Source organism: Corvus cornix, chromosome 1A (assembly GCF_000738735.6).
Source record: "Corvus cornix cornix isolate S_Up_H32 chromosome 1A, ASM73873v5, whole genome shotgun sequence".
NCBI classification, from domain to species: Eukaryota; Metazoa; Chordata; class Aves; order Passeriformes; family Corvidae; genus Corvus; species Corvus cornix.
Genome location: NC_047057.1, coordinates 44329597 through 44342852, shown reverse-complemented (window position 1 = coordinate 44342852; position 13256 = coordinate 44329597). Strand labels below are relative to the sequence as shown.

At 38.5% G+C, this 13256-nt stretch overlaps 1 protein-coding gene across 6 annotated transcripts in view; it reads left to right on the top strand.

The window, feature by feature from the left end:
* Positions 1–12714, top strand: part of TMCC3 (transmembrane and coiled-coil domain family 3) — a 133120-nt gene extending 120406 nt beyond the window's left edge. For all 6 annotated transcript variants that reach the window (XM_039571620.1, XM_019292441.3, XM_019292445.3 and 3 more), the window contains exons 2-4: positions 2125–3023; positions 4504–4639; positions 7328–12714. In XM_039571620.1, the coding sequence (XP_039427554.1) occupies positions 2125–3023; positions 4504–4639; positions 7328–7630 (1338 nt within the window). In that variant the 3' untranslated portion in view covers positions 7631–12714. The remainder of the gene's footprint in view (positions 1–2124; positions 3024–4503; positions 4640–7327) is intronic.
* The last annotated feature ends 542 nt before the right edge of the window (positions 12715–13256 follow it).

Sequence of the window (13256 nt, the reverse complement as noted above, 5' to 3'; positions counted from 1 at the left end):
AAGGCATGGCAGCATTCAGCAGATGTATTCCTTCAATGCTATTGTTCTTTTTATCTCTATTGCTGTTGTGACCTTGAAGTTTCAGGAAAGCAGAGAAGGCTGACCAATAGAGAGTCCAGTGAGGGAGAGGACATAAGGGAGAAGGGATCTGGTTTGGGCTTGTATCCAATTATTACAATACATTTTTAGACTATTTTTTACTAAGGAAGTAAACACTTACTGCTGTGTAAAGGTTAGATATAGACCCACCCATTCTTGGAAGTTATGTACAGCTTGTCCTGAGTGACATCAGTTATGGATTTGTTTTGTGTGTGTATACAATTCTGTGACTAATTACAGTATAAGTTTGTGCCAAAGCTAATTTAAAAATGTTTTAGGTTGTTTCAAGAAACTCTTGTTTTATACTGAGCATTTGGAGAGGACCTAATGGAGAAGAGATCTGGTTTGGGCTTGTATCCAATTATTACAATACATTTTTAGACTATTTTCTATAAGGAAAATAATATAAAGTAGTAGAGATGATCCGTCTCTGAGATGGTCAGATCCAGATTTACAGGTGCATTACCCGCTCTGTGATTATATCCCAAAATGGTAAGACAGAGTAGTTCTCCTGATCAAGCTGTGCACGATGCAGGTTATTAACAGTAGGACACCTTATCTGATTACTGAGCTTGTATTTTAAGGACAATACAAGAATCCTTGAGCGAATTTCCAGGAAACCTCTCAAAACTGTACAAGGATGGGAAAACAAACCTTACAACAATACTTAATGATGGGCTTATGGTTTTTTACTCAAGAAAAAGATTAAATGGTAATCACTGGACATGTACACATAAGTCTGGCTGCATGATCTTCAGTACTATACATAATAATAAACACTGTAGTTGGAAATCAAACTTTTAACATAGTATCTCAAACAAACAAAGAGTAGTTAAAGCATTTCACAAATGCATCTCTAAGAGATACTTTAATATAGCTTCTGCCTTGTCTCTGCAATGGTCTTGCCTGAGCAACTGTATTGGTTCCCTCTGGTATTAAAGCTCTGAAAACCTGTTATGTCTAGAGCAATTGTTAAGCAGTCTCTACAGACATGCCATTGTGGCAGCTGCAAAGAAATGCACTTTCTTTGTCACACAGACTAAACCAAGATAATAGGGGTGAAGCTATTTTGTTTAGATCATTCTTCTCGTGCCTCCCCCATAACTTTGACTTTATATAAGGAAACACTTTTTAATGTTTTGTATCAGACTATCTTGCCCTTCTGTTGTGAAAGATGAATGATCTGTTGCATGTCAGTGTTATGACTGAATTGCCTAATGGTTTATGTTGTGCTTCCAGAGAGCATTTAAGGTGTACAGATCCTATACTTGACTGAATGCAGTTTTCTCTCCTGAGTTTCTTTCTGTAAATCCCACTCAGTGAACTGCCTATTAAAACAGAGTTAGCACAGCAGATCAAGTTGCTGAGCACCTTCATCAAGCTGGAAAGTCAAATACAGGCCAGTTCTTTCTCTATGCTCTCTGCTTTAAAAAACAGCGGTTGCTTCCAGTTTGCAGCATACACTAAATTTCCAAGAGCCTTCAGCTAGTTTTGCAAAAACCTTGAATTGTGGGAGGAATTTGAATGGGATGTATCAAAAAAGGCATTAAACCTGGGAAAATATACTGAACAGTATAGCACTGCTGTAGAGGGAAAAATCTGCTTACATCTCCATTGATGTTTGACCACTTCTAAGAGAAAAAACTGAGTGATTATCAGCCATGGTCTCTTTGAAACTCTTAATAATAAACATATTTAGGAACATTTTTTAACTAGGTGTTATTTTGTGGAAAACTGTAAGGGATTTTGAAAAGCTAACTTCTGAAAAGTATACTTGAATAATTTTCTCTCTAATTTATCTTGACTGTATTTTAAGAGAGACAAGCAGTTCCTCAGACTGTTTATTACCCTGGGGAAGTCAAGAAAATTGCTGCTTAATTTCAAAGAAAAGTTTATTATGCTTTGCTAACATAAGCTACTTTATACTGTGTACTTGATGTAATTATATCTGGAAAAAGAAACTGGATGTTTGATTTTAAAAAATAGAATTCAAATTCCATTTACCTCATTTTTTTTTCTCTCAAGGTGGAAAGACATGACATGAATACCCTGAGTTTACCACTTAACATCCGCCGTGGAGGTTCTGATACCAACCTGAATTTTGACGTACCAGATGGGGTCCTAGAGTTTCACAAAGTCAAACTCAATGCAGATAGCTTGAAACAGAAAATCCTCAAGGTTACTGAGCAAATCAAGGTTGAACAAACAGCTCGAGATGGAAACGTGGCTGAGTATTTGAAACTGGTAAACAGTGCAGACAAGCAACAGGCTGGGCGCATTAAGCAAGTCTTTGAGAAAAAGAACCAGAAATCTGCCCACTCCATTGCCCAGCTGCAGAAGAAATTGGAACAGTATCACAAAAAGCTCAAGGATATTGAACAAAATGGATCTTCCAAAGCTACCAAGGATACTTCCAAAGATAACTTGAAAGATGTTCAACATGGAAAGTCTCGTACCACTGGGCATGGAACAGAGAGCAGCAAGTCGGGTGTGCCGGGTGTATCTTTGACACCACCTGTCTTTGTTTTCAGCAAGTCTAGAGAGTTTGCCAACCTGATCCGAAACAAATTTGGTAGTGCAGACAACATTGCTCATCTCAAAAATACCTTGGATGAATTTCGGCCAGAAACAAGTTCTAGAACCTATGGGGGTAGTGCCACCATTGTTGCCAAACCAAAATATGTCAGTGATGATGAATGCTCAAGTGGGACCTCTGGATCAGCAGATAGCAATGGGAATACTTCCTTTAGTCCTGCTGTGGCAAGTACCCTGGACAGCCAAGGAAAGCTTTCCATGATTTTGGAGGAACTAAGGGAAATCAAGGAGACACAGTCCCAATTAGCTGATGATATTGAGAATTTAAAAACCCAATTTAAAAGAGATTATGGCTTTATTTCTCAGATGCTACAAGAAGAAAGATATAGGTATTTTATTTTAACTGTTCTCTTGAAATGACTTTTGAATGGGTATAGAAACTATTTGGAAAGTGTAAATGTGTGTGTGTGTGAGCGAGAGATTTCAGAAGCATGAGGAAAAATAAATTCCAATCAATGTCTGGTACCAACATGTTTAATTCCTTCCAATGACTGAAAATAGAATACACATAGAATATTAATATTTCTTATCATATAGTTAGTGTCCTTTGCCTTTTGTCAAAGGCTAATCAGAAAACTCTCTCCTCTGTCACACTTTTTATGTGAATTGTGTGAATACTGCATATAGGAAACGCCAATGGTTTTGTAACTGCTGGAAGGGTTCTCATCTAATGTGACTCGAAAAAGCTAATCAGTCTGTGGTGTAGCAGAACTGACTTACAGCTGATAAGTATACCCTTGACTCCTGAGTACCTTGTTCAAATACTTCTCACACACATTGCTGCCTTGTGGATGCAATGTCACCTTCTGCCCTGGTGTAACACACAGCTGTGAGATGTAGTTTTAAGTGCCGTAGCACAACTTCATCTTGCATTTGTTACTTGACAATTAATTCCTTTATCCTCCACTGTGAGAGGTGGACAATATGTTCTACAGAGGGCTTGCACCTGCTGTACCTATATCCCATTTTTCCTATGGCTTGTTAAAGTGACAGTCGATTCTTCAAGTCTTTACCTATGCCAGTGGGAAAAATCTCTGTATGAAGGGCAATATTTTATGTTTCCCTTGCTATAGTTCTTGAAAAATGGGAAAGGCTTGATACTGCGTGGTAATATAGGGAGGAAAGAACAATGGCCTACTGAGCTCATGACGTGGTTTCAGGAGAAGGCAGAGTAGCCTTTTCTGACAGCTCACTGCTAGTAAAATTTCAAGCCTCCTGCCACCCATTTCTAGACAATTTTGCCTCCATCATTTTTGTGCTGGCTGCAGTGTTTGCCTGTTTGTGTGTTAAATCAAGTGACAAACTCACCCAAAAAATTCTAGTTTCCTGATGATTGACTTGAACTGGTTTATCATGCAGAAGCATGCCAGAACAGACTGTACACAAATGGCAGAACCTTGCAGTTGTATTTGAGAGAGAACATATTTTTCCTGTCATTACTGGCGAGCTATTAACTGGCTCAAACTTACTTATGAAACCATATCTTCTTGTCTAAATGAAGAGTGAAAAATGTGAGTTGGATATCCTTAGGCACTGTTTATAGTTCATATAATTTGCCAATGATGTAAAAATATTTGCTTTTTAACACCTACTGCCAGCAAGAAATAGTCAAAAAAGGCTTTCAGATTGCTAAATAAATGTTTATGGAAAGTTTGCAGAGTTTTTACTGATTTCTGTATGTGCTTTGTAATGCCAGTCAGATGAAATCATCGTACACTGAGAAATTACCTTTTAAAATGTGCAATTGTTTTCATGATTTGGCATTACTTGAAAAGAAGGCACTAAATTTAGACTTCTTTTCCTAATAAGATACGAAAGATTGGAAGACCAGTTAAATGACCTCACTGACCTTCATCAACATGAGACAGCAAACTTGAAACAAGAGCTAGCCAGCATAGAGGAGAAAGTGGCGTATCAGGCCTACGAGCGATCACGAGATGTTCAGGTACTTACTTTCCTTATCATGAACTTCTAACATTTCATAGCAGTCTTGTGCTATGAAACACTTGCATCTTTCTACATCTTTTTAAATAAGGAACACGGGGAAAGATTTAAGCCCATGTTTTGTCTGTTTTAAGTTGAAAACCCAGCACATTGAATCAGTGACAGTCTCCATTTGTTTCTCTGGATTCAGGATTTTTTCTGCTGGAACTGATGATGTAGCCTAGGCAGACTTGAAGAATGGTTGAAGAATGGCCTGGTTTAATTTCTTTCACAGAAGAGGAAGGAATTGAGTCTCCTTGTATTGCGTAACACAATACTTCTGACAATGTCCTGACTCAAACTTCTTGCTCAGACTTCTCCAATATGTAGTTTCATCACTGGCAAGGTTTATTATAAATTGAACTTAGGGTAAAACGTAAGAGAGCTGATTTATAAATAGACTTGTAGATTTGCCAGTTATAATTAAAGAGTTTTAAGCCATGGTCACAATAACCTCTATAATCAAAGCTGTGGGGTGTGTTCACCTTAGTGATCAGTTGTAGTCATGTCTGACTTCAATCAAAAGCCAGTAATAATGTCTACAAGTATATCCTGACAGCATGTAGTTACGTAGATACTCGAATATTTATATATACACACTTATATAATGTATAATATTTCTACTCAAAGTCTGAGCAAGTGGTGAAAAAACTATTAATGAACAACTGAGGAATGCTTAAAGACTGTCATCGTATTAGTTCAGATGGTAAAAGAACCTAAGACCTGACCTGTATACACCTGTGCTCACATTTCTAAACATAGAGAGTGCAGGCAGCAGGATGATCACAGTTTCCTAAATGTTGTGAGTTAGGAAGCTCCTAAGAACAGAGTGGGAAAGGGATGATACTGAATCTAAGCATTTCATAGGTTTCTTTGTAGGTTTAAAGAAGAGAGGTCTCTCACAGATTTAAAGAAAAGAGGACTCCTTTCTGTGAAGGCATCTTGAGGATGTAAAAACATAATGAAACCTGAATTGTCCAACAGAAGGACTGTGAAAAATATTTCCTAACTCATTAGCAGAATCCTGGAGGGGTGTCAGAGTCTTCTAATTGAACTGCTGTGTTGATACAACCTTGTTTCTTTTATCTCTGTACAGTTGGGCCTGTTTAAGCCTATCTCTTTGGGGGTTTGGAAAACTAGCTAAAATAGAGTAAAAGAATTTAAGCCATGGATATTTTGAGTAACAGCCTAACTCTGTCACTAAAGGATGTGCAGATCATTTTAAGGACATGTTCAGTCTCTCAATGCAGAGCTGCAGGTATCAGACTTTTGCAGCTGGACTTTCTCTAAAGCACCACGAGACAATTTGAGGATAACTTACAGTCAGAGTGGGAGAAGGACCAGGAAAGTTCATTAGTGTGTAGTGGAGAACATGTCTGAACCATAACAGACTTCATGTCACCCATTAAGAACAATTCTATATTGTTACTAATTCCTAGAGCAGTGAAAGGAAGCAGTCTTGTGTAAGGCACTGTGCCCTATTCTCTGTGGGGCCTTGGTGCCTGGCCAGTCACTTGGTAAGCCAGTTCAACTTGCTGAAACAACGAAGAACTGACCCAGCAAGGGAAAGCTGATAACTCTCTGGGTGTTTATATACAGAGGTTTGGTTTGAAACAGCTTACTGTGTGATCAGGTGAACAACCCTGCTAGTGCAAGGAAAATATCTGGAGTTTGAGAGTGGGGAAGAAAATCAGGATGCTGGAGCATTGGTTTTCCTTGTCACACAGTGGTAAAAGATTATGTCAAGTTGATCAATCTCATGAAATTATAGCTTTGCACCATGTTACGCAGTTGTGCCCAAATCCCAACTCCAGCAAAAAGCTGGCATTTTGGCAAATAAGTGAAGCAGTTGCAAGTTTTTCTGTGTTTTGCTTTGGGAGGGCTTAAGCATGGGGGTAGGGTCTTTAGGAGGCATCTTACTCAAAAACCACTTTTAGTCCATCATCAAGCAGCAGAGAAAGGTCTGCTTTCTTTAGAACAAATTGTGAAGTGGAATAGATCATGTGAGAGAGAATCCCATAAAAGCATCTTCACAGGTTTTCCCACTGTCTCCACTGTCCACTTGGAGTATGGATCGATGAGCTGTCACACTGACAGGGAGAAGGGCAGATCTTACAGAGGGCTCAAGCCCAACATTGTAGAACGGGTGGCTTTGAGAACAAAATTAATGTAGACCACAGAGGCAGTGTAAAACAAGTGCTACATGTTGCAAAGCATGTTTAATTAGTATCACAGCAAGCCCACCCTAAAGTTTTCTATAGAATATACAAAGAAACTAATTTTGTTGCTGTTTTAATGCAGTGATCGTTCCTATGGCAACAGCTTTGCTAGTACTTTATATCAACAGTATATATAGAAAACATCTGTCATGAACATCAGAGTTATGATACTTTTTCTCAAACATGAAAAAGGAAAAAAACCTACATTTTGGACAGTGTTGTTAGACTTGATTATGCCTGAGGGAACGGTGACACACTCATTCAGACATATAAGTGCATTTATTTTTTTTAAAAGTTGGTGGTTCATTGAAATTTTAGCAGTCTATAATAAATTCCACTTCTAATCTAGCTGATGGATGGCTCTGCAGCTAAAATGTGAAGAAATGTTGAATGGAAATATGGCTGCCCTAATTGTTGTTTTCTGTCTCCAGGAAGCCTTGGAATCATGCCAGACCCGGGTTTCCAAACTGGAGCTCCATCAGCAAGAACAGCAAGCACAGCAGTCTGAAACAGTTAATGCCAAAGTGCTCCTGGGGAAGTGTATAAATGTTATCCTGGCCTTCATGACTGTCATCTTAGTGTGCGTTTCTACCATCGCAAAGTTCATTGCTCCTATGATGAAGAGCCGTTTTCATATCATCTGCACTTTCTTTGCAGTGACGCTGCTGGCAATATTTTGTAAAAACTGGGATCATATCATTTGTGCTATAGAAAGGATGATTATACCAAGATGAAGCTGTTGGACTGGCTGTTTCTTTCTTCTTTTTCTTTTTTTGTTTCCTTTTTTCCCCCCCCTATTTTCTTCCCCTCCCTGTTTTTTAAGCACTGTGTGTATACAAATTCTGGTGTAAATATATAAAAGTATACTTGTTGGCAGTCAGTTGCCTGTTCAATCTGATTTTGTCTAACTGGCTGTATCTGTGATGAACTGCTTACTTAAGTCAGTCTTCTGCCTTAATCCAAAAGGTTTTCCACTTCCCAAACCCATACCCACAAAAGATGGTGTGATGGTCTGGGAGGGATCCCAGCAACTGCAAGTGTCAGGTGTGTTTTTTAATAGGCTGGAGGGCAAAGAGTGTGACCAGGAGGGAGTGCCATAATGTGTATCAGCTCTGTTAGACTGATAAGTGAATTTTCTGTCTGAATACAACTAGAATGATAAGCCAAACTATGCAGTCATGTGTATTGATGGTTCTAGATTCTAAATTAATGGGTATCATTACATGGGATTTTGAGTTCTCAGGACTAACAAAACTTGATGCTTCTGCTAGTAACTTTTTGCACAGAGTTTATTGCTTGTAAATGAGACCAGTGATGACTATTGACCACAGTTAGCAGTTTTTCTGTCCTGGCACTGTTCCTTGTCACATTTGGGAAATACATACATGTGGCATAAGACTTCCAAAGATGGACTGAATTGAATTATAAGATCTGCAGGCAACTTTATAAAGGAGTAAAGAAGCAAGTAACGGGTAGGTAAGTTGTCATGCACACCAAAGCACTCACTTGTTTCAAGCCCTGCGACCTGCAAGGGGAAAGAAGTACACAGAAAGGCAACACTGAGGTTAGCCTTCGTTAGCACTGAATTGTTGGGGTGTTCTAACTGAATGCAAAGCATACAGGGGGTGGGACCCTGGGTACAGTGGATTTCTTTCTTCTGTCAGATTAAAGAATGTGGCAGAAACATGAGGGAACAGCTTCATAGGGGGAGCAGGGAGTTAAACTTCTGTAAATACATGAACTGTAGACATTCTCAAAAAACATTCCTTGAAATAATGCATTAACATGCAGTACCACTACTAGGAGACAGGGTTGGGTTTGTTTTCCCACTGGAATTAATTTTGCTTGATTTAAGAGCTGCAAAAAAAATTTCTCTGAAATCTGCCCGGCTTTCAGCCGCTATGTAAAACAACATCTTTATTAAAAATAAACAAACAAAGAAAAACCACCACAAAACAAACCACCACAACCAGAATTCTTCTTCACTCTCCATTAAGTGAAAAAACAATGTCTCCAGTTATTTGATGTTCAATGTTAGTAACTGTGAAAATAATTGTCATGACATATTTTCAGTTGCAGTATTTTCTATGCTGGTATTATGGGAGGGAGGGAGGGCATAGCTTGATGTGTATATTTCTTTTTAATCAAGTGCAATAGTTGGTGTAGAAGTTGTGAAGACCTTATTCTGAGGAAAGGGAGTGGGTGAGAGGAAGGCAGGGAAGAACTTTGGCATTTTACCACAATCAGATAAACAGTGAATTAGTTACTGTTTGTGGCTTCAGGAACTGAAGAAAGGACAGAATTTACTTAATAAATAATGATATAACTCAGCATTTAGAAAATTCAATTAAAATACTTACAAATATTTTAAGAATTCTTTATATGTGCTACGTCTTTGAACAGAGAATTAGGAAGGACTGTGCTGGTTTGAAGTCGCTGGAAATGGATCAGGTCAGGCACACCCATGTTATCCTAACCCAGCCCTACCTCATCTTCAGAGGGAAGAGGGAAACCAAAACTAAACAAAGAGCCCAGACAAGACCAACAACTGGTTCTGGTCCTAAGAATGCTGTGACTGTCCATGGTGTTTTCTTGCCATCTATATTTCAATTGCCATTCTTCACTTCAGCTTGCACAGCCAACTTCTGTATTGGCCTCTTGAGAAAATAGTTAGTTTAGCATTTTATTAAATGGGTTCAGAAGGGTAGATGTGCAAGAAAGGAACACCATGTGTTAATAATGTTTACGTAAGAGAAACTCCTTTACCTATTGCATGGTTATATGTTTCAATAATCCTCTCAGTAGTAGTTTATGTAGTTGAGATGTTACATCAGGTAGCCTTAAGGACAGGCAAAAGGTTAGTATTTTTCTTATAACAAAGGATGTTGGTGTGGTACAACCTGGGAACATGAAGGCTTCTGCTCCAAGGGATCCTATTACAATTCTGGAAGATGACCTCAGTGCAAAATGAGGATAGAGTCTAAAATCGATGGCTCTACAAAAGATTGCTCACTGTCTTGATAGAATCTGACTGGGCCCAGATTCGGAACAGGAAGGTCTTGCATTTCCATATTGGCTTTACATCTGGCAGAGGACACAGAAAAAGGCTGCGTAATGTTAGTTATGTAAATTAAAACAACCTAATTGGTGAATGGGTGCATCACTTCTCTAGGTTATTTTCTTTGCTGGATTTAAATCACTGGAGGATGTGACAGACATCAAGAAAATAATAAAAAAAGTAAAGTGAAGGGCAAAAGCCTGCTTTTGAATGAAACTGCTGTAGTTTTGCACAGAGTAAGACTACAGTGCTAGGAGCTCTGCCATGTGGAAGGCCACCCAAGAGGGAGGGAGGCCTCCTATCCCACCTTCACCCTCCCATTTCCTACCTTGTGCTAACACTGGTATGTGGTGAAGTCTTCCATATGCCATGTTAGCTCACTAGACTGGAAGAAAAACCTGGTGAAAGAGGTGGATGGTTCTCCACAGCTAGAGACTTAAAGGGCTGGTAGAGAGGTGTCATGAGTGTGAAGCAGGGATTTTAAGGGAGATGAGCCTTTTTCATTTTGTTGCAGTGAATCATGAGCTGCCCCTAAAACTGGGCTCCAGGCAGACTCTATGCAGAATGTTGGGGCAGTTTCAGTGTAGAAAAGTTCTTCCTAGCTTTTTCCTACAGGGAACAGATACAAATGGCCCCAGGATGTGGTGGGACAGGCTAGCCAGCTGTGTCTATATTTGGGATCAAGAGAAGTCTGGTGTCTGAGCTAGCCAGGGCTGATGCCTCTGCAGTTAGTGTCAATATCAGCATCACTTCCCCCCTTTAGGCTGGGATTATGTATTCTACATATTAGTATATGTATCTGGCCTGCAGTCTGAGCTCTGCTTCCTGTGAAAGGATGCCTAGGCCTACCCAAAGAATTGCAGTTCTCCTAATGAGAACTCTGTTCAGATTCTCAATCAATTGACCATGTTCTGTCAGGATGCCATTTACTTTTATGTTCTCATACAACACATCAGACATTCTTAGGATACTCCTTACACCTACTCATCATGAGCCTCTAAAACACTCTCACTCAACAAAAAGTTGTCAGACAGTGTCTTTTCTGCTTGGTGCTGCCTTCTAGGCAATTATTCACTTCATTTTGGTAGTAGTTCTCTGATGGAAAAGCCCTTCAATAAGTTGTTAATACCTGTTCTATAGGCTTTTGGCAGCTTTTTGTTCAGAGGTTTCTGGAGATTTAATTTCTTATGAAGGTTAGCACAATTCTCCTGATTTCTTCTATTTCAGCATTCAGGACTAAATGTGGTTTCCTCTAAAACTTGCCTAATGGATCCCTCTTCTAGCTTCAACTATAACTCCATTATTGTTGAACATCTAATTAATGATTGGCAGGACTAAACGAGACTCAGTTTAAATTCCTCCTCCTTTCTGCTTTGCATGATATGCATTCATTCAACTTCTCATTTTATTGCACTCCTGTGATTTCTATTTGCTCTGAATTCTTAGAGAGGCACTAAAAAATTTCACTGCATTTTAGTTGAATATCAAAATGTTTGTGTTATGCAGTGCCTCTGCTGCAGGACATCTATCAATATAGATCTGATGTCTGCACTCCAGGAAGGATATTTAAAAGCCAATGGTTTTCTTTGAACAAATCATGACTGCTTATCTGGGGAATAGAAATTCAATAGGTGAAGACAATTTACTGTAGGAAAGATACGTGATCCACTGACCAGAAGTTGAAGCTAGACAAATCCAATGTAAGCATAAGCTTCAGTTTTGCAATCATAAGGGTTGCCAGCTAATTATTAGCTACTGAATAACATAATAAACAAGGACTCCAACATTTGAAATTGAATCAGTTCAGGCTTATGTTTGATACAAAGTTAACTGCATAATAACAACTACTGCTTTCTGAAATCAAAATCATTGAACAAGAAATTCAGGAAAGAAAAAAGAAAACATAGAAGCTTGTGGTTCATTTAGAAGGTACGAGAGCAAGTTTTCTTGTTTGTTTTCGTTTTGGGAAACCAGGTCCCTTTCCACTGTGATAGAGACATTTTACTTCTGGATTCAACGATACAGCAGAAGGTAAACACAGATTATTGTAATTAAACACTTTAATTTTGATAACAGAATTTAATCTCTTCTGAAAGTCCACCTGGGACTAGCAATCAGGCAAATTTATTCTCTACTTTTTTTAATCAAAGAAATATTTATCTGCTTTCTTCACTCACCATCATGCCAGAATATGCCCTTTAATTATATTGCTTCCTTTTAAAGTACAGGAGATTATAAAGAGCTTGTTTTCAGATAAAATTGGAATGGTCTCTCTGATGCTAATCCTGCACAAAGTATCAGACAATTTTACATTGCAACAGTGAAAGACTAAGAAAAGTTTTATAGTCAATGAAATTGCTTATTTTCCCTGAAAAAGCCAACTGAGATGATGCTGTATATAAGGACTGCATGAGGCCAAGTCACACTGTCTTGTACAGTTGATTTGCTGTACGTTTAGCATATTAAGTTGTACTGTTGTTGGAAAGTTTTGCACAAAGCCACCTTTCCTTTTTACCCAGGGAACCTGGGTCTGGTAGTATCAAGGTGTACCAAAAATTGTCTGCTTTTGTTGACTAAAGTTAATTGTCTTGGTGTGTGACCTGCAATGTTTCTCATACTATTTCCATTTTGTGCAGCACTGTGGAAAGATGCAACTACAAAAATGTAATTTTTGTATATTTGGTTGTGTAGTCATGACTGCCTCTAAGGTGCCATTAACATTTTTTAAAATAAAAATATTTACAGTTATTTGATGAAGAATATCGTCTCTTAAACTTTGTCTGGTCACTCAAACCCCTATCAGTTTTCCTTTCTCAGTAACAAATTATTCAATTGACAACGATAAAGTTAACCCATTGAGCACAAGGCCCAGTTTTCACATACTCACAAATCTGAGCATTCTGCTCTGCTGCAGTTTTGACCAAAACCTGTTGAGTTTCTCTTACAGTTGTGACATGGCAAAGCTGCAAACATCAAACTAGGTATGATCATTGCTTTTATCCAAAACTTGTGTGAAATTTGCTATGCAAATGTTGTGCTATTGTGCCTAACAGCTGGACTCACTGCAAACTTTTTTTTTAAACTTAGAAACTTAAGATGTATTTTTATATTATTGTCAGAAACCTTGGTCACATGTACCAAAAATGTAACTTAATGTAGCTGACATAAAGCAAAATGTTTGCATTTATTTTTCATAAAGCAGAGGTCTTGTCAGCTGGCACTGGCAGCCATTGGAAATGATGTTATTTTTATTCCAAGAACAGAGCAGAAACAGTGCCATAACAGACTGCTTTGCAATCACA